General features: G+C 42.9%; 1 protein-coding gene and 1 long non-coding RNA gene across 2 annotated transcripts; one reads left to right on the forward strand and one right to left on the reverse strand.

The window, feature by feature from the left end:
* Positions 1-15734: 15734 nt before the first annotated feature.
* LOC130013607 (uncharacterized) lies at positions 15735-18337 on the forward strand. The gene is made up of 2 exons (XR_008788792.1): positions 15735-17135; positions 17928-18337. It is a non-coding gene; the product is annotated as an uncharacterized LOC130013607 (long non-coding RNA).
* Positions 18338-20738: 2401 nt separating this feature from the next.
* Positions 20739-21826, reverse strand: LOC130013606 (histone H1-delta-like). The gene has a single exon (XM_056102389.1). The coding sequence runs from the start codon at positions 21476-21478 to the stop codon at positions 20897-20899; it is 582 nt and encodes a 193-aa protein (XP_055958364.1). The 5' UTR covers positions 21479-21826; the 3' UTR covers positions 20739-20896.
* Between the last annotated feature and the right edge of the window lie 5209 nt (positions 21827-27035).

The raw sequence follows: 27035 nt of genomic DNA on the forward strand, positions 1-27035 counted from the left end.
TATATTTGTTTGTTTTCTTTTTGTCTGTCTATTTATATATTTGATATATGTACTTTGATGTAATTTTTCTTTTCCAATTATCGCTTTAGGGTTAGGCTTAGGGTTGGGGTTGGATCGCATTGAACTGAATGGAACGGGGTGGGTGTGGCATTTGATTCGTATAGAACATGAAGGTTTTCTTTCTGAATGATTTCGGTGGCCCTGAAAAGGGCCGTTTTTGTTTCGGTTTCGGGTGGGAAACATTTATTTGCTGCTGGTATATTTGGTGACAGCCTTGGTACCTTCGCTGACGGCGTGCTTAGCCAATTCACCGGGCAACAAAAGTCTGACGGCAGTCTGGATCTCCCTGCTTGTGATGGTTGATCTTTTGTTGTAATGGGCCAGTCTTGAGGCTTCGGCAGCGATTCTTTCGAAGATGTCGTTGACGAAACTGTTCATGATGGACATCGCCTTGCTGCTCACACCGGTGTCGGGGTGGACTTGTTTCAAGACTTTGTAAATGTAGATGCTGTACGATTCCTTTCGTCTCCTCTTCCTTTTCTTGTCCCCGGAGCGTGCGGCTTTCGCCTTTCCGGCTTTCTTGGCGCCTTTCGATGAGACCTTTGGTGGCATGACTGCTGTAACAAGTTAGAACAGTGAATGTTGGCCCGAAGTAGTAGTAGTAGTAGTTCTTGGTGTTTAACGTCTGCTTCCACATAAGTGATATCGCAGACAAGACATAGGAGAGCCGAATTTAGCTGATTCCTGTTTTTAGAATATGATTTTGCAATCTTTCCATTTGGCATTAGGCCATGGATTTGGTTTAGTGGGAAGTTCTTCCCTTTATTTAATATAAAACATATCGTTTGATGGATGATTTCGTCTGCTTCTGGATTGGTAGATGTCATCGTTTGGGGTTAGTGTTTAGGTGCCAGGCCCGTCTTGTCGTGGCCTCCCCTTACTCCACGATCCCACTCTTTGGGCTTGGTGTTAGTTTTTATTTGCAGAATAGTGTTTAGGTGCCGAGTTCGTCTGATCGTAACTCCCCCTTACTCCACTATCCTGCTAGTTTGGTAGATGTCATCTTTGAGGGGTTTGTGTTTAGGTGCCAGGCCCGTCTTATCGTGACCTCCCCTTACTCCACTATCCCACTCTGTAGGTTTGGTGTCTGTTTTTGGCGGAATAGTGTTTAGATGCCGAGTCCGTCTGGTCGTGACTCCCCCTTACTCCACTATCCTGCCAGTGTGGTATAAATCCCCTATGTAGTTTAGTGTTTAGATGCCGAGCCCGTCTAGCCGTGACCCCCTCTTACTTCACTATTCTACTTAGTCCAACTGTGTCCATTAGGGCGTGGATTTGTTCGAAGATTTGCAGTTTCAAATCTGGTCGCGGGAAGAGTAGATTCTTAGTGTTGAATGGTATGTTGTTAGTCTCCATTGTTCTCACTAGGTCCATTCTCTCCTCCTTGTATACCTCGCAGTCTACCAGGACATGGTTGGTGGTACATTCTTCTCCGCATTCACAGATGATGACTTGGTGTTTGTAGTCTCGCAGCCGCTCTTTCACCCTTAGCTTCGATATAAGTCTACATATATCTCTTCTAGGGTGATTGAGTGTTGTCTTTGTATAGATCTTGTCATCCAGCCGGAATCTGTATGTGTCAAGTTCAACGAGATTTAATTCCCAGATTGAATTGACCTGTCTTTTGACCATACTGTAGATTTCCGTGGTGCTGTAGTCTATGGTGCGGAGTGGTGCTGTGTCCTTGAGACCTTCATTGGCTAGTCGATCTGCCTGCTCGTTTCCTCTAATGTTGACATGTGATGGAATCCACACGAGTTCTAATTTGCTTCCCTTCTCTAAAACCCTCTGGTACAGCTGCCTGATTTCCAAAATGACTTCTGGTCTTGAGTCCGAGTTGTCATTTTGGATTGAAATCAGACTGCTCAGAGAGTCGCTTGGAATGACGAACTTACTAGTCTTTTGATGGGAAATCCATGATATAGCGTCACGAATGGCCACAAGTTCTGCAGTGTACACCGAACAGTTATTGGGCAGTTTCCTGCTTATTCCCTGTTCCCCGTTTGGCAGGTATATTCCAAACGAGCTGGTGCCCCTTTCAGGATTGCGTGAGCCATCCGTGTACACATGTTCCCAGTCATCAGACGGCCAGTTGTCTTCCAGGTGTTCTAGAGAAAAAGCACGTGCTGCAGTGGGGTTGTTTTTCTTGTCGGTTTTCTGTAGTAGATCTAGATTAACCGGCGGTATAGGGAGCGTCCAAGGGGCGATCGCTGGGGGGTCGTGTTCATTTATCACGAGCTCCCCCAGTCGCAGTTCCTTGATTGTTTCCCTGATACCCTGGCCGAAGCTTTTCTTTCTAGGATCTCTCACATATCTTGTTTTTTGTAGACTGACAAAGGTTGGGGATCTTTCGCCCAGTTGCGAGATCTTAGCCCAGTACCTTGTCGCTAGTTCTTTTCTTCTTAGGGATAGGGGCAACTCCCCGACTTCCTGCAGTAGTGCCTCTCTCCCAGTCCCTTGCCCTACGCCAGTCGCAATACACAGAGCTTTGTATTGGATGGTGTCAAGCTTCCTTAAGAGTAATGGCGCGCAGTTCATGAAGGCCAGAGAGCCGTAGTCTAATACAGATCGTATTAGAGCACGATACACCATCATTAGTGTTACTCTGTTGGACCCCCAAGTACTGCCCGTTATTTTTCTCATTAAGTTTAGGATTTTGGTGCATCTATCTACAGTCTCGTCGATGTGCGGTTTCCAGGTCAGCCTTCGGTCTAAGATTACGCCAAGGAACTTGGTTTGGTCTTTAAACTCGATGGTTTTCCCGTTCATAGACAGAGTCATTCTGCTTATCCCTCTATCCCTGCTTACAAGCATGCCGACTGTTTTCTTCTCCGAGACCTTGAATCCCCAATCGTTTGCCCATGCCATGAATTTATCTAAGGCCTTCTGCATGTTCTTTTGTAGTTCACAGAAGTTCCTCCCTTTCCTCCATATGGTACTGTCATCAGCAAATTTAGCTAACTCAGTTTTGGCGTCGAGGTAGGAAGATTTCTGTATGTCGTTGATCATGATATTGAAGAGAGTGGGACTGATAACCGACCCCTGAGGCGTGCCATTTTCTAATGTTTGCTCGGCACTCAGGAATCTGCCAACATTCACCTGTATCCTTCTATCGCTCAGAAAGCTTTTGATCCACCGAAACATTATGCCCGTTATACCAATACGTCCTAACTTGAATAGCAGCCCGTCTAGCCAGACTAAATCGAAAGCCTTAGTTAAATCTACGAACACGACACATAACAGGTTCCCAGAGAGGAGTGCCTGCGACATGACTTGCTGCAGTCTTACCAAGTGGTCCATTGTTGAACGCCCTTTCCTGAACCCGCTTTGATTTTCGTCGATCAGTCGGTTGCTTTCCAGATAGAACTGTAGTCGTATGTTAACCATTGTTTCCAAGGTTTTGCACAGTGTGGATGTCAAACTTACTGGTCGATAGGACTCTGCCTTTGTTTTCTCTTTACCTGGTTTTGGAAGAGGGATGACGTTGGCTTTCCGCCATTCTTTAGGTACCTCTCCTGCCAGCCAGGATGTGTTGAAGAAGTTTAGTAGTATCCTTTTGGCATTTCTAGGCAGATGTTTGAGCATTGAGTATTTTACTTTGTCCTCACCAGCCGCACTATCCTTCTTGAGGGAAAGAGCCTTATTTAACTCCTCCTCAGAGAAGGGTAGATTGATTGGTTTAGCCCCTTCATTAGGTTCAATTTCTAATGAAGGGTGCTGTGAGTAAAAGATTTCCTTTCTCTTCAGGAACTCTGGTGATTGGTTTTCGTCCCTGCTTGCGTCAGCGAAGGCTTTTGCAAGTAGATCTGCCTTTTCATTGCCGTTGGTAACGTACTCATCTCCATTCTTTAGGTTTGGTATGTTGAATGATCTGCGCTTCCCGTTCATGGCGTTTAGCTTCTTCCAGACGGCACCTGTTTGCGTGTTTTGATTCAACGCATTACAGAATGTCATCCAGTGCCCACTTTGTGCCTTCCGGATGGTGTCTCTAGCAGCGTATTTCAACTTCAGGTAGTTTTGGTGGTTGACTTCATTGTAGTGACGTTTCCGTAGGCGTAGTGCCTTCTTTCTATCGTTAACCGCCTTCTGACATTCTGGTGACCACCAAGGTTTTCTAATCCTTGATTGCCCTCCAGAAGTCTTGGGAATGGAGTCGTCTGCGGCACCTATAATAGCACTCGTGATGTTGGCTGCGTACACGTCGATGTTGGCATCGATGATGTCTTCTTCTTTCCACCCAAGGCAGCCTACACGGAAGTTAGCCCAATCAGCTTCTTTTATTTTCCAATTGGGTTTCCCGTTAAAGACTTCCCTGGTTGTTTCACATTGGATGTAGAGTTCTATCAGTAGATGGTCGCTGCCAAGTGTTTCATCTTCGTGTACTTGCCAGTCGCAGCGGTTTGCCATACCAAGCGTACAGAGCGTGAGATCCAGGTGTGAAGGTGGGGCATTTCCTCCAACAAAAGTAGGGCTCTCGTCGTTTAGTACGCATAGGTCGTTCCCTTCGATTATTGAGCACAGGCTAGTCCCCCGACAGTCATTCCTCGGTGACCCCCACAGAGCGTGTTTTGCGTTGAAATCCCCGCAAAACACCGATTCGCCCTGTGGAAGCTGGTCGAGAAGTGACTGGAAGTCTACTGATTTTATCGTGACTATTGGGGGTGCATAGACATTCACTATTGTCAATTTTTTATTATTGCTCAATGTGATGGCTATGCCCATTGCTTCTAGAGGGCCCGCTACGTCCAGCGTAACAGAAGTATAATTTAAGTTATCACTGACGTAGATGGCAAGTCCGCCGCCACGAGTCATGCTGCCCGGTCTGTCCCTTCTCTGACAAGTGTATCCGGGTAGGTAGATGTCTTTCTTAGTTAGTAGTAGCTTGGTTTCCTGGAGGCATATTACATCTTTGGGGTTGTGGGTGATGTATTTTCTCAGCTCAGCACATCTGGGGGCCAGTCCGTTAACGTTAAGTTGAAGAACCTTTACCTGGCCCGCCATGATGACTGTCCGGATTGATGCCTCTCATTGGTTGTGTTCTATTGATCTACTGGTGTCTCGCTTTCCATAGAAGGTACCTCATTTGTGTTCGCCTTTGGTGTTAACACCGGCAAGCAACTGGGCATATCGCCAGTGCTGTAGTGGCGAACATGAGATATCCTCCTACGTAGAGCGAGATTTACCTCTCGATCGTTCTTTTCATCTTCCTCGTCTTTATCTCTGAATCTTTTCTTGACTGTGTTGATAGAGTTGATTAGAGCGTCTGCGTTGACCATATACGCTCTAAGTTTCCCTAGGAGGCTTGCCATTTTTGTCGTTTGGTCTTCATTTGACACTGCCACCTTCAGGAATTCAGTCATGAAGCTCATGAAACCACTTTCCGTTTTGAATTTCGGAATAAAGTGAGTTTCATCAGCTTTCGTTTTTGGTTCCTCTTTTTTCTTTGGGTTGGTTTTCTTCTTTGGAGTCTTTGGTAGTGGTTCTGAGCGGGTTGCCTTTGGTAGTGGTTCTGAGCGGGTTGCCTTTGGTGGTTCTTCCGGCGTCGATGTCGATGGAATTGGCCCCGTAGTTGGTTTATTAACCGGAGCCGTCTTCCTGACATCGTTTATTGCCCGCTCTTTTTTCTTGAGGATGAGTGCAGCCTCACTGAAACTCACTTTCTCCTTCCCCTGTATCTTTAGCGCAGCCTTGGTGCTCTGTATCTTGGGACATTCGGGGGAGTTCGCGGCGTGACCGCCCTTGCAGTTCGAGCATTTTGTTTGAATGCCCGCCCTGCACTCGGCCATCGCGTGACTCCCACCGCACTGGGCACATACAGTCCTTCCCTTGCAGTACTTGACTGTGTGGCCCAGCTTTTGGCAGTTGGAACATTGCCTTACCCTGTTGATGTAGGCGTGGGTCCTTCGGGATAGATATACTACCTTTAACAGTTCAGGTGCTTTGTTGTTAAAGGTCAGGGCGACGCTTCCCTGGCTTTTACCTTCAGCAATCTTGAATCTGTACACCTCCGTGACCGCATATCCTCTGTCTTTCAAATCTTCCAGGATTTCTTCTCCGTCATACTCGGAGGGAATCCCGTGAACCACCACCTTTTCGGTTGACAAGGTTGACGGCTGGGATACCCTCACTTCTATGCCGAGAAGGGATACCTGGTTCACTGCCCTGTTCATGTCCTCCTGTGATTTTAAAGCCAGTCGGACGTGTCCAGGGACAGTTACTCTGATGTCTGGGATATCGATAATACCCCAGGTCTTCCTAATCTCCTTCCCTATCGCCGTCAGCTTGGTCCCTTTGAAGGACTTGCCTTCAGCGGGACTCACCCGGACGACGAAGGCTTGTTCCTCCCTCTTTTTAGCCGCTGGAAAGGTCGATGGTGCCGGACTGCTGTTGAAAGCCTCAACCATCGACATGTTGAGCTTAGTCACGGACTCCATTTCCCTTTTCCTGTTTCGAAAATCTAAATTTAAAGAGGGATCAACAAGAGATGGTTCTAATTGTTACTCTAAAGTAGAGTGGTTAGGATTAAATAGTAATTGATTGGTTGATTACCTGATGATCTGCGATTGACCCTTTCCACACAGATCCACTAGTTAATCAGTTTTGATTACACTAATTAACTATAGGTTCCTAGTGTTTGTATAAGCCAATTAGCAGATCAGCTGTCAGATCGTTAGCTCAACAAAGGCGGCTAAGCCCTTGATTTAATATCTTTGATCTGAGTGTAGTTCAATCGCTTGAGCTAATCTCCGATCGCTTGGACACTGATTGCCTAACAAAGAAAATAGAAATGAAGCCCTTGTAACGATAATGTAACTAAGAAAGTAAATGAGAGAAAAATATGAGAAATAACTACCAAAATAAACAAAAATATGAGGCTATTGATACAAGAAAAGTAAACTAGAAACCAAAGTTAAAGGAAAAGAAACAAGAAAAATAAAAACTAATCTAGAATAGACGAAAAGTATGAAAAATAAAAGGAAAAAATCCTAGAAAGAAAAGAAGTACCAAAAGAGATAGGTTCAACTAAATGTAAAAAATAAAAAAAAATAAAAATTTAAACAGAATAACCGAAAAGAACTGTCCAAAATAAAAGAAAAAAAAAAAAAAAAAAATCTTAGATAACAAAGAATACCAAGAGAGATAGACCCAACTAAATGTGAAAAATAAAAGTAAAAATGACACAGAATAACCGAAAAGAACTGTCAAAAATAAAAATTAAAAAGAGAAGGAAAAATAAAGAAGAGAAACTTATACCTTATACAGGTATAGAAAATAAAGAACGAAATAAGTAGAAAAAAAAGATAGAAAGACAACCTTGGGACTGAAGAATCTTTGTAGAGTCTTAAAGTCGATTGGAGAGTCTTTCTCGAGTCTTTGCTAGGCTACTTTATCTTTAGATAAATTTAGACGATAGCTCTGGAGCTCTGGTGCATTAGGTGTGTTGGCCCGAACGTTCGTTCGTTTCTGGGGTTTTACGTCCACTTCCACCTAAGGTGATATCGTAGACAAGGATGTTTCCTAGGAAACTTACTGGAGGAAGCCGTATGGATTAAGCTTTGGTCCAGTTTAATTTGAGACATAGTGTCTTAGCAGGGAATGCCCAAGTTAAAAATCTCATCGAAAGGAGCGGAGAAAGTTTTGGGGTAGAAAAGGGGTGGCGAGCGGGCGCAGTCTGGTCCGCTTGGCCATAAATGTTTCGATCGTTGTTTTGGGGGGGTAGGGGTAGGTAGGACTGTCAGCCGGGCCCAAGGGCCCCGCCGCCTGTCCGACCTAGGTTCAGGGGTGCAGCGATGCCTCCGGACCAGAACCAAGACAAAAAACGGCCCCCCACAGGATACCCGACATCCCTTCACTTAGGGACGTCCGACTAGCAGTAGCCCTCGGGATGATCACTTATGGATCCCGTCCGTTGGGTCTTGGGGTGGGCCCCCAAATCTTCATAGAGTAGAACACTCTTTTCGTCTCTGCGGGGTCACATCATCATATCAATGATACCGATCTCACACACGAATTCGTAGATTAACTCATAGATCTCGTGTTTGCTTACTTTTGGAAAAAGTAAGTTCGGAACACTGAGAGCCGTGTTAAGGGAACTCAGTTTATCCGTGAGAGGTTTCCTTTCAGCTGAGAGGCGAGCACAGTCTACTAGAATATGGGTAGGAGACACGTCTGAGCCACAGCTGCACCTTATAGGCTTAAATGTGCGATATCTGAGTGTTTCTTTCACCTTCAGCTTTGTTATTAACCGGCAGATTTTCCTGCTGGGATGATTTACTGATAACTTAGCCTTTAAGGACTCATCGGATCTGAATCTAAAGGTGTCGAGTTCCACGAGGGAGTTTTCCCATTCAGAGCTGACGCGTAACTCGACCATGCTTTTAAATTCGTTGATGCTATAAGGGAGCTCGACGCTAGGTTTCTCCAATTGTGACCCCTTTAGGGCGAGCCTGTCCGCCTCTTCGTTCCCCTTAAGGTAGATATGCGAAGGGACCCATGTCAATACTATCTGGTTGCCCTTTGCCAGAGACTTTTCGTACGCTAGGTAGATCTGGGTCAGCAGTTCGGGACGGGCGTCCGACCTCTGATTTCTTATAGATTCCAGACTACTCAGTGAGTCGCTGAGGACAACATAGTTTGAATTTCTTTGGCTGGATATCCACACTACGGCTTCTTTGATCGCATACATTTCCGAGGTGTACACAGAGCACATATTTGGTAGTCTATTTGCTACCTGTAACTCTTTCCCCGGGATATAAATCCCGAAGCCCGTCGTACCGTTCTCGGGGTTGTGCGATCCGTCCGTGTAAATGTGAGTCCATTTTGACCAATTATCCTCAATATGAGCTAAAGAGAGATGCTTGGCCGCCAATGGGTTATTCCCTTTGTCTACCCTCAGGACGAGGGTGGTATCTACCGGGGGTACTGGGAGGGTCCAGGGGGCCCTGATCGTATCCTCTATACCATTAATGGTGAGCTTATCGAGACCGTAGTCCCTAACCATTTCGCCGACTGCCTGGCCGTATGACTTCTTGGTAGGGTCCCTGACTCTTTTGAACCTCGAGATTTCGTTTAAGGCTGGACACCTTTCACCCAATCGGCTTAGTTTGGCCCAATGCCCCAGGGTCAGTTTCTTTCTTCGGAGTGACAGAGGGAGTTCGCCGACATCCTGTAGTAACGACTCGCGCTTGGCACCTAAGCCACAGCCTGTGGCAATACAAATGGCTTTGTATTGTATCGTGTCCAACTGGCTTAGTGTAACGGGTCTTGCATTTAAGAAAGCCATGCAGCCGTAATCTAATACAGGACGTATTAGAGAACGGTAGATCATCATGAGGGCAACTCGGTTTGCTCCCCATTCACGTCCCGTTATTTTCCTCATAAGGTTCAGGATGCGCTGAGTACGTGTTACCACATATTTGATGTGCGGTCGCCATGTCCCTTTTATACAGACCATGTGAGTCGGGAAATCGGATCGAGCGTGCTAGCGACGATCGCGCGGACCTCATCGTAAGCATGATATACAGCCCCCGACTCTGTTTGGCGGGCATAAAAGGAAAACTAACTAGTTTTCGCTACTCATTTGTCTGTTTAAGTTAAACGACGAACGATCATCATTCAACATGTCTGGACGAGGAAAGGGAGGAAAAGTAAAGGGAAAGAGTAAGACCCGATCATCCCTCACTCGTTAATTAGCTTCTGGCGAGTTAACAACTAGCTGTGCTTAGTGGATTATTGGATTACTGGGATTACTAGGATTAGTCTACACTGTAAGTCAAATTTATTTTCTTCTTATCTTATTTGTTATTTGTTCTAAAATTTAACTAAATAATTCGTCATCTGAACAACTCAAGTTAGCGGGCGGGCTAATCTTAGTTGTTCAACAAAGTTAGGCTTCAGACTTTCGTCACTTTCGACTCCCTCTCCAAATCTCCCACCCTTTTTTACAACTTTAATTGTCCCTATACCACTCCTATTCCTTTTATTTTTATTATTGTTTCTATTTTTCTCCTTTTTTTTAATTTTTACTGTATTGAATATCATCATAATGGCCATGAACTATGCAAACGCCTTGGTTAACTCACCAAGACAAACCCAACCGGCTCTGGCATCAAGATTGGTGCGAGAGTACAAGCATATAGTGCTATGTACGCCTAAAGAGGGGAAATCCTTCAAGGGCACAAAAGTCTCCAAAATAGGAGACGAAATACGACAAAAATGGGGAACAGCAGCTCTCCCCGACATTAGAGTACTGGCTAACGGAAACCTAAAACTAGGTTTTCAAAACATGGAGGATGCCCAACTAGCAACCAACATCCAACGGCTAGGCAACTTCAAGGTTGAAATCTCCATGTCGGAGTTCAACCAAACTGAAAGGGTGATAATTTACAACATCCCCAAGGATTACTCGGACGACGAGATACTGGAAAATCTTAGACTGGGAGGTTACAATCCCCTAGCAATTTACCAATACCCGATAAGACAGGGTAAAGCAATCAGAACAGTACAACTAACATTTAAAAAAGATGATACCCCGCAGGGCATCATCTACATGCTTTACGAAAGAAGGCCTGTCCACCCCTACATTCCAAAGGTAAAACGATGCACTAAATGCCAAAGAATAGGGCATCTAGAAAAATTTTGTAGGGGTACAGCCATCTGTGGCAAATGTGGTAATAACCACAAAACTGAAGAATGCAGGGCATCACAGGCAAAATGCGTCAACTGTAAAGGGAATCACGGAGCTGATTCTCCAAAATGCCCTAAATACATAAATACAAAATCCATCTTGACCATGCAATATGTACATGGCATATCCCACAAGGAAGCGACCTCACACGTCAATAATAAAACCACACCAGAACAAAAGAAAGAGGTAACCCCTCCTAGCAAAGAGGTACACACAAAAGAACAAAAACACTTCACACCGACCTTCAAAAACACAAAAGAATTTGTAAATTTCTGCAGGGAACTAACAAAACTAGGAAGCATTAAAAACGAGGATGAAAGAAATATAGAGATAGGGAAGTGCATTCTAACCCATGTGTCGAACACATCGAAAATAATTGAAATTAGCCAAACCCCCAAAAATAAGGGAAAGCCTTCTCAAGCAGAGAAGACCCCAACAAACAGTCAAATGCCCCCACCCTCCGAAACTAAACAAACAAAGGACCGAAGCAGAAGCAGAAGCCAAACAAAGCAATCGGCAAAAAGGAACATAAATTTAGTAGTCACAGAAGACGAAGACAATTCACTAAGACACGGGGCTAATCCAATGATCACAGAAGCCGAAATACCTAATCAAAACAAACGCAGCTGTAGTGTAAGCAGTAGGGAAGACGCATTGTAAAACACACTAATACCTTAAACAAACAAATCACTATCTGTCACAATGGCGAAACCACTCACAATCTTTCAACTCAACGTGAATGGGCTGCGGTCTCGTTTGATTGAACTCAAACAATATGTCTATCAAAACAATCCAGACATACTATGCCTACAAGAGACACGGCTCACTCACAAAAACAAAGACATCAATCTAGATAATTACACAATGGCAAGGCAGGGCATCATCTACATGCTTTACGAAAGAAGGCCTGTCCACCCCTACATTCCAAAGGTAAAACGATGCACTAAATGCCAAAGAATAGGGCATCTAGAAAAATTTTGTAGGGGTACAGCCATCTGTGGCAAATGTGGTAATAACCACAAAACTGAAGAATGCAGGGCATCACAGGCAAAATGCATCAACTGTAAAGGGAATCACGGAGCTGATTCTCCAAAATGCCCTAAATACATAAATACAAAATCCATCTTGACCATGCAATATGTACATGGCATATCCCACAAGGAAGCGACCTCACACGTCAATAATAAAACCACACCAGAACAAAAGAAAGAGGTAACCCCTCCTAGCAAAGAGGTACACACAAAAGAACAAAAACACTTCACACCGACCTTCAAAAACACAAAAGAATTTGTAAATTTCTGCAGGGAACTAACAAAACTAGGAAGCATTAAAAACGAGGATGAAAGAAATATAGAGATAGGGAAGTGCATTCTAACCCATGTGTCGAACACATCGAAAATAATTGAAATTAGCCAAACCCCCAAAAATAAGGGAAAGCCTTCTCAAGCAGAGAAGACCCCAACAAACAGTCAAATGCCCCCACCCTCCGAAACTAAACAAACAAAGGACCGAAGCAGAAGCAGAAGCCAAACAAAGCAATCGGCAAAAAGGAACATAAATTTAGTAGTCACAGAAGACGAAGACAATTCACTAAGACACGGGGCTAATCCAATGATCACAGAAGCCGAAATACCTAATCAAAACAAACGCAGCTGTAGTGTAAGCAGTAGGGAAGACGCATTGTAAAACACACTAATACCTTAAACAAACAAATCACTATCTGTCACAATGGCGAAACCACTCACAATCTTTCAACTCAACGTGAATGGGCTGCGGTCTCGTTTGATTGAACTCAAACAATATGTCTATCAAAACAATCCAGACATACTATGCCTACAAGAGACACGGCTCACTCACAAAAACAAAGACATCAATCTAGATAATTACACAATGGCAAGGCACGATCGACCGGGTCAATCAAACGGAGGCGGCCTTGCCATTTACGTCAAAAACAACATCTCTTACAGCAGACTAACAGTAAAACAAACAAACAAATTAGAGCTAATGGCGATTAACATTATTATAGAAAACAATCAATCTCTAAACATAATAAACATTTACAACCCACCAGTTAACAAATTAAAAAGTAAAGATTATGATAGGATACTTAAACAAATTCAGGGTGACAATCTAATTATATGCGGGGACTTCAACTGCCATCACACAACATGGGGCTCACCAACAAGCGACACAGATGGGAAGGAATTATATGAGTATATAGAAGACAGCAGTCTTCTACTACTTAACGAAAACAACAGTGAACCAACTTTTGTAGGGAAAAATAGTAAACAAGGAACCCACATAGATTTGACATTAGTCTCAACAAAAATATTCCCGCATTGCAATTGGGAAATAGGCAACGAAACTTTAGGCAGTGACCATATAGCAATACACACTTCAATATCTTGCAAAACCAATACAGAAAACACCAAATGTCAGGCTAAATGGAAAATGGATAAGGCAAATTGGGATCTATACAAAAACTTGTGCAATTGTTGGGATTTTGAATCAATTAGACATGACAATATAGACACATTTTCAAACAATCTAACAGAGGCTATAATAAGTTCAGCAGAACAATCTATTCCCCGATCAAAGGAAACTAACAGGAAATCCCCTAAACCCTGGTGGTCAGATAATCTACAAACTCTAGTCAACACCCGAAAATCGGCGCTACGAAAATACAAGCGTAGACCGAATGAGGAAACTAGAACTGACTACCTCGAAGCAAAAAATGTCGCAGAAATAGAAATAAAAAAGGCCAAAGTAGAAAACTGGCAAAACTTCTGTACCTCCCTGAATGACCGATCAAATATAAAAACAGTATGGAACAAAATATCAGGAATCACCGGTAAAAAAGTAAGAGAAAACATTCCTTTATTAACCTATAAAAACGAAACAGCTTTAAACAACACGCACAAAGCAAACTTGTTAGGACAGACTTATGCTGATGGCTCTAGCAACAGCCAACATAATGAAACATTCAAAATCACCAAAAATACATTCTTAAAAAATCAACAGCCAATAATACACGAAGAAGCAGATAATGAATCAGATATAAATAAACCCATTAATATAGATGAGCTGAAAAAAGCATTGCGGGCTAAATCCGATAGTGCAGAAGGGCTAGACTGTGTGAAATACACAATGTTAAAAAATCTACCCGAGAAAGCACTATCATTAGTCTTAGATGTCTTTAATCTCTCATGGTCCAAAGGAAAAACACCACAAGAATGGAAAACTGCCTCAGTCGTTCCTTTACATAAACAGAACAAAAACAAAAATGAAACATCGTCATATCGTCCAGTAAGTCTTACATCCACCTTATGCAAAACACTAGAGACAATAATCACAAATAGGCTAAAATTTCACTGCGAAAGCAACAACATTTTCACAAAGCAACAAAGCGGCTATCGGTCCGAAAGATCAACAGCAGACCACATCATTAGATTACAACATGACATCTCCAGAGCATTTACACATAACAGATACCTTTGTGCCATTTTCATCGACTTAACAAAGGCCTTCGACCTAGTATGGGTGGATGGTCTTTTACACAAACTCCATAATGCAAAAATCAAAGGCCGAATGTACAAGTGGATAGAAGACTTCCTCAACGATAGGCATATCAGGGTACGCGTAGGAAATTGCTTAAGTGACAAATTTAAAATGGAAAACGGAACGCCACAGGGATCCGTCATCAGCCCAATACTCTTCAATATAATGATTAACGATCTTATTAGCTACGTAGGGAACGGCACTGAATCCGCACTCTTTGCTGATGACAGTTCATTCTGGAAAGCCTCAGACAACCTAGGCATAATCAAAAAATCTCTTCAATACACACTAAAACAAATTTCAAAATGGGCAAACGAATGGGGATTCAAAATTTCAGAAGGCAAAACAGTAGCAATACTGTTTCATCCAACAGACAATAACAGGATAATCGAGTTAAACCTCAATGGCTCAAGAATTGAATTCAAAACAGAGGCCAAATTTCTTGGCATGACATTCGACTCAAAACTATCTTGGAAACCTCATATTGATGGCTTAATAAACAGAACATCTAAAACACTCAACATGATGAAATATATCAGAGGGACGCAATGGGGCGCAGACAGAAATACACTCATGCTAATCTACAGATCACTAATCCGCTCGGTAATCGACTACGGATGTTTGGCTTATGCCAATGCAAGTGATGCACAACTAAACAAACTAAACATAATACAAAACAAAGCACTAAGACTGATAACAAGAGCCGCCATAGGAACCAAAACAGTTGCCCTATTACAAGAGATGGGAGAACTCCCGCTTGATCTCAGGCGGGAGGAACTGTCACTCAAGTATTGGGGAAAACTACAAATGTTAAAAGAGAGATGTCCAACATACAAGTGCCTCAATCAATTCAAACGTATAGGCTTCAGGAAAAACACCCGTCCTATGACATTCGGACAAATGTCCAACGATATTTTAAACAAACATAGCTTGAAAGGTACAATTATACAGACAAAAACATATCCTACCATCCCACCTTGGAAACTAAGCAATCCAATCACCAACACGCACCTAAGCAACATTACAAACAAACATGTAAATCCCACAGAAGCTAAAGCTCTAGCACTCCAACTGATAAACAGCAAATGGGCAGATCATCTCAAAATCTACACAGATGGATCCAAAAATACCACACAGGGATCTACAGGGTACGGCATACACATACCCAAAGCAAAGCTAAACATCAGGAAAAGGATACCAGAACACTGTTCTGTGTACACCGCTGAACTGATGGCCATTAAAACTGCACTAGAATGGCTAGCCACGCAAACGCACCAAAAAGCCGTAATCCTGACCGATTCCCTGAGTAGCGTGAAATCCATAGAATCAGATTCCTCAAAAAGTAGGCAGGACATAATCGGTCAAATTAGGGATATCAACCAAAAATTAGAAACAACGGAAGGGAGGTAATCCTTGCGTGGATCCCCTCCCACATCAATATTCTCGGCAACGAAAAAGCCGACACATTAGCCAAGGAGGGGACGTCACTCAAGGAATTAGACTATTTAGAATACAGCAGCCAGGAATTTACAAGCATAGCTAAAACAAAGATCAAAGAAGCATGGAAAACCCGTCTACAACAAGAAAACACCCATCGCTATCAAATAGATAGCAATCTTGTCGACAAGGTTTACATCAACCATCCTTCCATCAAAATATGCAAACTAATCACTAGGCTTAAAACAGTAAATGTAATCAGAGATTTCACCTATACACCAATAAAATGCCCGTGTGGACAAATTGCAACCACACCACACCTGCTAATCAACTGTAATCAACTATACGATGAACGTCAACCAATGATCAAAAAACTAACGGAGAGGGGAAAAACTCTCTGTCTTAAATCCCTACTCTCTCCATCACCTAATGAGAGATACTGGACATCTCAGCTTATCTGGGACTTTGTTGAAAAAATAGGAATGACAAAATACATATAACAAACAAAACCAACCAATATCAACACAGTAGAACGAAATCGCAAAAATGTCCCCTCGAGGGAAGCGCAAATCGTTCTACGACACAGATAATATTACATTAAAACTAATTAACCAAGCACATTCACACAAAATCACACAGCAGGATGATGAGTAAAAACGTCCTCTCGAAGGAAGCTCATTCATTCTACACCTCTAAAAATACTTGGCAGCAGGGTATTGGCGCAAAACTGTCCCCACCGAGGGAAACGCTACATACCCTGAAAACTCAATGGATTATATCATCTTTATTTTAATTCGACTAAACAAAACATTGATTGTAGATCTAAATAATCAACCATATATGCTTTATTGTACCTTATGAAATTTGAATAAAATTAGTTTATAGATCATATTTTTTATTACTTCATGTCGATTAAATAAATATTGATTGTATATTGATTAACATATATGCCATAACGGATTTTTACCACTTGTAATTAACAAATATTGTAACTGATTGTCTATTAATAAAGATTGACTATATAAACGGAACTCATTACCCCTAGTACTACCACTAGTAATTAACGAATACTGCAACTGATTATCGATTTATCATCTCTCAATCAAAAACTCTACGGCAAGCCGAGCGTCTTGGCAATCAAACAAACAGCCGAGACCCAGCTTACACAAATCAATCACGCCCAGGGTGTCAAACAGATGGTATAAATTAACTCACGAAAAAATGCAAATCATTCATCGTCATGGCCAGTAAATTGAACGTCGCACTAACAGGATCTTCGTATATGACGCATCTCCAGAGGTACGCCAGGAAAACCAACCAACCAATCCACCATCACCACAACATTCAGAACTACGGAGTAGGTGGGGCCACAGTTGCCAAATGCAGAAGTAGGGTAAGCCAAATAACCAGAGCCACAGATATAGCACTTGTCTATATCGGGGGCAACGACATTCGACCCCGCACTGACCCTGAAACACTCGCTGACCACATCATCGAGGTCATGCTTGCCATCCAGGGTAGAGTGGGGATGATACCTGTCATCTGGATAAATTCATACCCAAGGCTATTACCCAGATACTTCGCTGATCCCCTCAAGTATATTCGTATACAAGAGAGGTTAAATCAGCACATGCTCAGGAAACTGGCCGAACACCCCATGCTGCACTACGGGGGCACCTACTCCTACAAGACGAACAAATGGAAAAAGGCTACGGAAAAGATGCTCCAGACAGACGGAATCCACCTAAACGACACGGAACACCAAAATCTAATGGACATGATACGAATATTAATATATGAAACAGCCCAATATTACTATGGGATAGAAAAACCACCACAGTACATAGGAAAGTCATGGAAGATCGACAACTGCCTCAGTCTCTTCCATGACTCAATAAGTATCTTTTAAAACTCTTTTACTACTATTGTATTAAAAACCTAAATACCCCTAACATCATTCAATATTATTACCTTCCAGATTCATCTTACTCTACAGTAAATTACTACTATTATTATTCTTATCTAATTACTCTTACTTTCATTTTTGTTTTACTCTTATTATCTTCTTTACTATTATTATTATTTTTAGCCCCCTCCCCCCCACCACCCAGAAGCCTAACCAGACGAAACCGTCACACATATCACTGTAAGACCAGATACTATCTTTTTCCTTCTCTCTTTTCAGGAGCTGGATTCTTCCTTCTGAGAACCAACAACAAAGGAATGAACCATAGAAACAAAATACAAACAATACCACCATACCGGACAACATATCCAAATGGAAGGAAGAATGGACCAGGCCCTAAAACTCACCAACAAGCCCCAAGGAAGAGTTGCACCGCCCTGCCATTCGACCGGACAGAACGACCTGACCAACCAAGATAACAAAATAGATATATATATATGTTCGTCCACCTTCATGTATACAAATGTCTCTGTCTGTGTAAATGTTCGTCCATGTCCATGTCTGTCCTACCATATGTCTGTAACCGTCCCAGTTTGCACTTGTTACACCTGTTAAATCACGTCTCGTCTCTGTATATTCGTTGCACATATATATCTATTAAAAAAAAAAAAAAAAAAACCTAATTAATCCACACTAATCCACTAATCACGTTGTAAATACTATCACCATGCACATATAACACGTAATTGTCTGCGATATCACCTCGGTGGAAGCGGACGTTAAATAAAACTAACTCACACACAGTTTTCGCTACTCATTTGTCTGTTTAAGTTAAACGACGAACGATCATCATTCAACATGTCTGGACGAGGAAAGGGAGGAAAAGTAAAGGGAAAGAGTAAGACCCGATCATCCCGGGCTGGATTACAGTTCCCCGTCGGTCGTATCCATCGACTTCTCCGAAAGGGAAACTATGCCGAGAGAGTTGGAGCCGGAGCCCCAGTTTACTTGGCTGCAGTCCTTGAGTACCTAGCTGCCGAAGTTCTCGAGTTGGCTGGCAACGCCGCCCGTGACAACAAGAAATCCAGAATCATTCCCCGTCATCTCCAGTTGGCCATCCGAAACGACGAGGAATTGAACAAGCTGTTGTCCGGAGTAACTATCGCCCAAGGTGGTGTTCTACCCAACATCCAAGCTGTGCTCCTGCCCAAGAAATCCGAGAAGGCTACTTCAAAATAAAAAGCAGCTTTTTGTTGATAAAAAAAAAACGGCCCTTTTCAGGGCCACCTAAATATATCAGAGAGAAAACGAACATATTCTAATATTCGCAAAATTACGTACATGTAGATGTGCGCAGCCCCAAGCCTGAAACTCGACACAAAACATCAACTTACCTTACCCCCACCCCTTACCTTAATTATTACTATCACTACCCTTATTATCTGCAGCCGGCGTAATCCAATCCAATTCAATTCAATTCAACACGAAATAAAAGGAAAGGAAAAGAAAACAAAACAAATTACGAATCCAATCAAATGAAACCATAAGATTATATGAGATGCCACGCCACGCCATAACATAATGACATAGGCGCATTCATTCATTCATTCATTCATTCATTCATTCATTCATTCATTCATTCATTCATTCATTCATTCATACGTACGTACGCGCGTGCGTGCGTGCGGTCATTATTCGTTCGTTCGTTCGTTCGTTCGTTCGTTCGTTCGTTCATTCATTCATTCATTTATTTATTTATTCATTCATTCATTCATTCATTCATTCACCGAAAAAGAAGAAACGAATGAATGAAGGAGTGAGTGAATGAATGAAGGAGTGAATGAATGAATAAATGAATGAATGAATGAATGAATGAAAAAGTAGGGAAGAAAGATTGACATTACAGGACATATATGTGATGTGTGGTGGAACGCAGAAAATTGAAGCTGGCGTGAACGAGAAAACACAGTCTCTCTCACAGGTCCGCGCTTAACTCCTATAATAACCGAAATTCAGTGTAGGGTAATCATACTTGCTGTTTTCTTTGAACGAGCAACATCGAATCAACTCTTGCAAAATGTCTGGACGAGGAAAGGGAGGAAAAGGTTTGGGAAAAGGAGGAGCCAAACGTCACAGGAAAGTCCTTCGTGATAACATCCAGGGTATCACTAAACCAGCCATCAGACGTTTGGCCCGACGAGGTGGTGTAAAACGTATTTCTGGTTTGATCTACGAAGAAACCCGTGGTGTCCTTAAAGTATTTTTGGAAAACGTCATCCGAGATGCTGTCACATACACCGAGCATGCCAAGCGAAAGACCGTCACAGCCATGGATGTCGTCTACGCTTTGAAGAGACAAGGCCGAACTCTGTACGGTTTCGGAGGTTAGATCTGACAACGCTCACAAAGCATATCAAACGGCCCTTTTCAGGGCCACCTAAATTATTCAGAAAGAAAACCTTCATATTCTAATTAATTAGTAAAACCCAAACAAAACAAAAATTAAAAAAAAAAACCCGACCCCCTTCAGAAAATAGCACAAACAAGAGGTGCGGTAGTTTAGGGCGACCCATAAGACCCGTGCCGTACCCGATTTAATGCTTCAAGTAGTTCTTTACACACATAATACTCGCGCACAACCCGACACATTTCAGCTGACAGCCTCCATGTTCAAGGTGCCAATGTCCACTCCGGAGAACTATGTACTCTACTTCGGCGATATATATCTGCCCCCTATTCAACAATTGGTTGGTATACTGTTTTGTGGTGCGACCCGACTCCAATTCCCACCTGTTACAAGCATAAGGACTAATTTTAATACACAAGAACAGAATTTAGCGCTTTCGGCTAAAAGCGTCCATTTAGGACTTAAAATATCTGGAAACTCTTATAGAGTAGTATTCAGCATGCGTGCTCGCCCGACAGATGATGATGGGTTAGTTGTATTTTACGTCCGCTTCCACCGAGGTGATATCTCAGACAATGACGTGTTATGTGTACAAGGTGCATTAATTTACAATGTGATTAGTGAGAAATAATAGGATGATTAGGTTTTCATATATATGTACATAGGACAATAAACACGACAGGTCAGGGGATAGGCTTTATGTGTGAATTGATCACTTACTATGCGACAAATGGTTACATTTTTTCGATTAGAATATGGAAAGGCATTCTTTCGTGGAAATTTGGGGTGGCCCTGAAAAGGGCCGTTTTACAGTCGTGCAATAAAGCTCGGGGAAAGACATTTAGGCCTTTTTAGGTTTGGCGGCAGCTTTCTTCTTGGGGGCTGCCTTTTTGGCTGGCTTTGCGGTTTTAACCTTTTTAGGGGTTTTCACCTTTTTGGGTGACTTGGCCTTCTTTGGTTTTACTGTCTTCTTGGCTCCGGCGGCTTTAGCCTTTTTCGGTGTAGCGGCTTTCTTGGGTGCTGCTTTCTTTGCCTTGGGTTTCTTGGCGGTGGCCGTTTTCTTAGCAGGAGACTTTTTAGCGGCTTTCTTCACTTTGGGTTTTTCGGCCTTTACGTCACCAAGTTTGAAGGAACCGGCTGCTCCCGTGCCCTTGGCCTGCTTAATAACTCCGGACTTGACACCGTTTTTCAGGGCGGTTTTTACCCGGGAGTTAGCCATGTTCGAATCGGATCCGACCTTGTAGTTAGCCATGACGTATTTCAAGATAGCTTGTCGTGATGAACCACTCCTTTCCTTCAAACTGCCAATGGCAGCGCGGATCATGTCAACGTATTTCGGGTGTGTGGCGGCTGCCTTGGGCTTGGATGCCATCTTCTTTTTTGGTGATTTTGTCGCGGGTGCTTGAGCTGCTACATCTGCCATTTTCACTAGAATAAGGTCTGTGTTTGCGTAGGATGCAAAAACGTCGTACTTCTTCCGCTGTCAACTAGGGAATGAGCCGCGATGGTTCGTGAAAAAACATACCAGGCGGGCGCGGACTTCGTAGAGAGCACTTATTCGCCCCGGACGCAAATCACCACAACTATGTGTTTATTGCTTCGCATTTTCTCCCAAATTCAAACTTAGTTTTAGATGGGAGAAAAATTGGACTACGCCATTCGAAAGAGAAGAAATCGGGCTTTACACTCATACAAATATTGTGTACTCCCAGTGTATACTTAGTCTGAGAACCAGGCTTGAAAGGCGCACATTGAGTCTCTCAAATACAAACCCGTCCTTTTACACTCACTTTTACCCTCGAATTTTAGCTTTGATTTCGTGCAGGGGGCGAGAGCCGACTAGAAGAAACATCAGACTTGCAGTTCAGCCCATTTTCTTTCAAATTGATACGGCACGAAGGGCTGTGGCAGGATTCCCACGCGGACACTAAAAACACGTTCACTCAATGAACCGCCATTACGGACGGGCTTTATTGCTTCATGCCATCGACAAGTGAAATTCATTCATCCATCTGTTATTCTATTCTGCAGATGTATTCCCTGTGTGTGCGTGCGTAATTTCTTTCCATGATTTCATTTCATTTCATTTGATAGGGGGGAGGGGGGAGTGTAATGTAATGTAATGTAATGTTTTGCTTTGCTTTGCTTTGCTTTGCTTTGCTTTGCTTTGCTTTGCTTTTATTATAGAACATGGAAACGTTTCTTTCTGAACGAGTTAGGTGGCCCTGAAAAGGGCCGTTTAAATAACACAAAGCCAAGTAATTTAGGCTCGTTCTCCTCGGATTCTTCGGGCGAGCTGGATGTCCTTGGGCATAATGGTGACTCGCTTGGCGTGGATGGCGCACAAGTTGGTGTCTTCGAAAAGTCCAACCAGGTAAGCCTCGCTGGCTTCTTGCAGGGCCATGACGGCGGAGCTCTGGAACCGGAGATCGGTCTTGAAATCCTGGGCGATTTCACGGACTAATCGCTGGAAGGGGAGCTTTCGGATGAGAAGCTCGGTGCTCTTCTGGTATCGACGGATTTCTCGGAGAGCCACGGTACCTGGCCTGTATCGATGGGGTTTTTTCACACCGCCGGTGGCGGGGGCACTCTTTCTAGCGGCCTTGGTGGCGAGCTGTTTTCGTGGGGCTTTGCCTCCAGTCGATTTACGGGCAGTCTGCTTGGTTCGAGCCATCTTTACTCTAGTCTTCTCTTCTTCTTGTCGAGTCCGAGTAGAAATGAAACACCAAACACCTCTCCTTCTACTATAAATACACACACAAATTCACAAAGCTCGCAAAGCGCGGCACGCAACGCCATTGGTCGCCTCAGCCAGAATCCGGCCCTCCCATTGGTTCAAAATGAAACGCTTTCATTGGTTGAATTCCAACACTGTTTCCCAACTCCATTTCTCGATCCGATTTTAGAATGCATGTCCCAAACTGCATTTCTGGTTCTTGTCTACCCTTCTTCTTTTTCCCCTTTCCTCTCCTTTCTACTCTTTTTCTTTTCCCCCCGTTTCCTTTTATCGCTTGTTCGTTTCTTTTTTTTGTTTTTGTTTTGTGTTCGTTCGCTCGCTCGCTCGCTCATGCTTTTTCGGGAGCTTCCGTGTTTTCATAAGACAAGACTGGGCATCGAGACTTGCCTCAACTTAATTGCTAAGAAAACATGCTATGAAAACATGCACGAGGAGCTTGTGCCTATATAATCATATGAATTGATCTGTCGTCATTCACCCTTGTCACCTCACCTCACGCCCGTACCCCTTGTCTTACGCGTCTATCAGCCAGGGATAGACGAGTAGACCCAAGTCGTAATCAGTGCTATATTGAGAAGTGTCATTTTTCAGGTAAACTGTTTGTCATATTGTGCGAGATCGTTCTTTGTATGTTTATGTATTTGTTTTCTGGGTTTTTTTTTTGTCTATTTATATATTTGTTTGTTTTCTTTTTGTCTGTCTATTTATATATTTGATATATGTACTTTGATGTAATTTTTCTTTTCCAATTATCGCTTTAGGGTTAGGCTTAGGGTTGGGGTTGGATCGCATTGAACTGAATGGAACGGGGTGGGTGTGGCATTTGATTCGTATAGAACATGAAGGTTTTCTTTCTGAATGATTTCGGTGGCCCTGAAAAGGGCCGTTTTTGTTTCGGTTTCGGGTGGGAAACATTTATTTGCTGCTGGTATATTTGGTGACAGCCTTGGTACCTTCGCTGACGGCGTGCTTAGCCAATTCACCGGGCAACAAAAGTCTGACGGCAGTCTGGATCTCCCTGCTTGTGATGGTTGATCTTTTGTTGTAATGGGCCAGTCTTGAGGCTTCGGCAGCGATTCTTTCGAAGATGTCGTTGACGAAACTGTTCATGATGGACATCGCCTTGCTGCTCACACCGGTGTCGGGGTGGACTTGTTTCAAGACTTTGTAAATGTAGATGCTGTACGATTCCTTTCGTCTCCTCTTCCTTTTCTTGTCCCCGGAGCGTGCGGCTTTCGCCTTTCCGGCTTTCTTGGCGCCTTTCGATGAGACCTTTGGTGGCATGACTGCTGTAACAAGTTAGAACAGTGAATGTTGGCCCGAACTGGCCAAAAAGCCTTTTATACAGACCATGTGAGTCGGGAAATCGGATCGAGCGTGCTAGCGACGATCGCGCGGACCTCATCGTAAGCATGATATACAGCCCCCGACTCTGTTTGGCGGGCATAAAAGGAAAACTAACTAGTTTTCGCTACTCCCCTCGAGGGAAGCGCAAATCGTTCTACGACACAGATAATATTACATTAAAACTAATTAACCAAGCACATTCACACAAAATCACACAGCAGGATGATGAGTAAAAACGTCCTCTCGAAGGAAGCTCATTCATTCTACACCTCTAAAAATACTTGGCAGCAGGGTATTGGCGCAAAACTGTCCCCACCGAGGGAAACGCTACATACCCTGAAAACTCAATGGATTATATCATCTTTATTTTAATTCGACTAAACAAAACATTGATTGTAGATCTAAATAATCAACCATATATGCTTTATTGTACCTTATGAAATTTGAATAAAATTAGTTTATAGATCATATTTTTTATTACTTCATGTCGATTAAATAAATATTGATTGTATATTGATTAACATATATGCCATAACGGATTTTTACCACTTGTAATTAACAAATATTGTAACTGATTGTCTATTAATAAAGATTGACTATATAAACGGAACTCATTACCCCTAGTACTACCACTAGTAATTAACGAATACTGCAACTGATTATCGATTTATCATCTCTCAATCAAAAACTCTACGGCAAGCCGAGCGTCTTGGCAATCAAACAAACAGCCGAGACCCAGCTTACACAAATCAATCACGCCCAGGGTGTCAAACAGATGGTATAAATTAACTCACGAAAAAATGCAAATCATTCATCGTCATGGCCAGTAAATTGAACGTCGCACTAACAGGGTCTTCGTATATGACGCATCTCCAGAGGTACGCCAGGAAAACCAACCAACCAATCCACCATCACCACAACATTCAGAACTACGGAGTAGGTGGGGCCACAGTTGCCAAATGCAGAAGTAGGGTAAGCCAAATAACCAGAGCCACAGATATAGCACTTGTCTATATCGGGGGCAACGACATTCGACCCCGCACTGACCCTGAAACACTCGCTGACCACATCATCGAGGTCATGCTTGCCATCCAGGGTAGAGTGGGGATGATACCTGTCATCTGGATAAATTCATACCCAAGGCTATTACCCAGATACTTCGCTGATCCCCTCAAGTATATTCGTATACAAGAGAGGTTAAATCAGCACATGCTCAGGAAACTGGCCGAACACCCCATGCTGCACTACGGGGGCACCTACTCCTACAAGACGAACAAATGGAAAAAGGCTACGGAAAAGATGCTCCAGACAGACGGAATCCACCTAAACGACACGGAACACCAAAATCTAATGGACATGATACGAATATTAATATATGAAACAGCCCAATATTACTATGGGATAGAAAAACCACCACAGTACATAGGAAAGTCATGGAAGATCGACAACTGCCTCAGTCTCTTCCATGACTCAATAAGTATCTTTTAAAACTCTTTTACTACTATTGTATTAAAAACCTAAATACCCCTAACATCATTCAATATTATTACCTTCCAGATTCATCTTACTCTACAGTAAATTACTACTATTATTATTCTTATCTAATTACTCTTACTTTCATTTTTGTTTTACTCTTATTATCTTCTTTACTATTATTATTATTTTTAGCCCCCTCCCCCCCACCACCCAGAAGCCTAACCAGACGAAACCGTCACACATATCACTGTAAGACCAGATACTATCTTTTTCCTTCTCTCTTTTCAGGAGCTGGATTCTTCCTTCTGAGAACCAACAACAAAGGAATGAACCATAGAAACAAAATACAAACAATACCACCATACCGGACAACATATCCAAATGGAAGGAAGAATGGACCAGGCCCTAAAACTCACCAACAAGCCCCAAGGAAGAGTTGCACCGCCCTGCCATTCGACCGGACAGAACGACCTGACCAACCAAGATAACAAAATAGATATATATATATGTTCGTCCACCTTCATGTCTGTAAAATGTGTGTATACAAATGTCTCTGTCTGTGTAAATGTTCGTCCATGTCCATGTCTGTCCTACCATATGTCTGTAACCGTCCCAGTTTGCACTTGTTACACCTGTTAAATCACGTCTCGTCTCTGTATATTCGTTGCACATATATATCTATTAAAAAAAAAAAAAAAACCTAATTAATCCACACTAATCCACTAATCACGTTGTAAATACTATCACCATGCACATATAACACGTAATTGTCTGCGATATCACCTCGGTGGAAGCGGACGTTAAATAAAACTAACTCACACAAAATTTTCGCTACTCATTTGTCTGTTTAAGTTAAACGACGAACGATCATCATTCAACATGTCTGGACGAGGAAAGGGAGGAAAAGTAAAGGGAAAGAGTAAGACCCGATCATCCCGGGCTGGATTACAGTTCCCCGTCGGTCGTATCCATCGACTTCTCCGAAAGGGAAACTATGCCGAGAGAGTTGGAGCCGGAGCCCCAGTTTACTTGGCTGCAGTCCTTGAGTACCTAGCTGCCGAAGTTCTCGAGTTGGCTGGCAACGCCGCCCGTGACAACAAGAAATCCAGAATCATTCCCCGTCATCTCCAGTTGGCCATCCGAAACGACGAGGAATTGAACAAGCTGTTGTCCGGAGTAACTATCGCCCAAGGTGGTGTTCTACCCAACATCCAAGCTGTGCTCCTGCCCAAGAAATCCGAGAAGGCTACTTCAAAATAAAAAGCAGCTTTTTGTTGATAAAAAAAAAACGGCCCTTTTCAGGGCCACCTAAATATATCAGAGAGAAAACGAACATATTCTAATATTCGCAAAATTACGTACATGTAGATGTGCGCAGCCCCAAGCCTGAAACTCGACACAAAACATCAACTTACCTTAC

This window comes from Patella vulgata, chromosome 7 (assembly GCF_932274485.2).
Source record: "Patella vulgata chromosome 7, xgPatVulg1.2, whole genome shotgun sequence".
Lineage (NCBI taxonomy): Eukaryota > Metazoa > Mollusca > Gastropoda > Patellidae > Patella > Patella vulgata.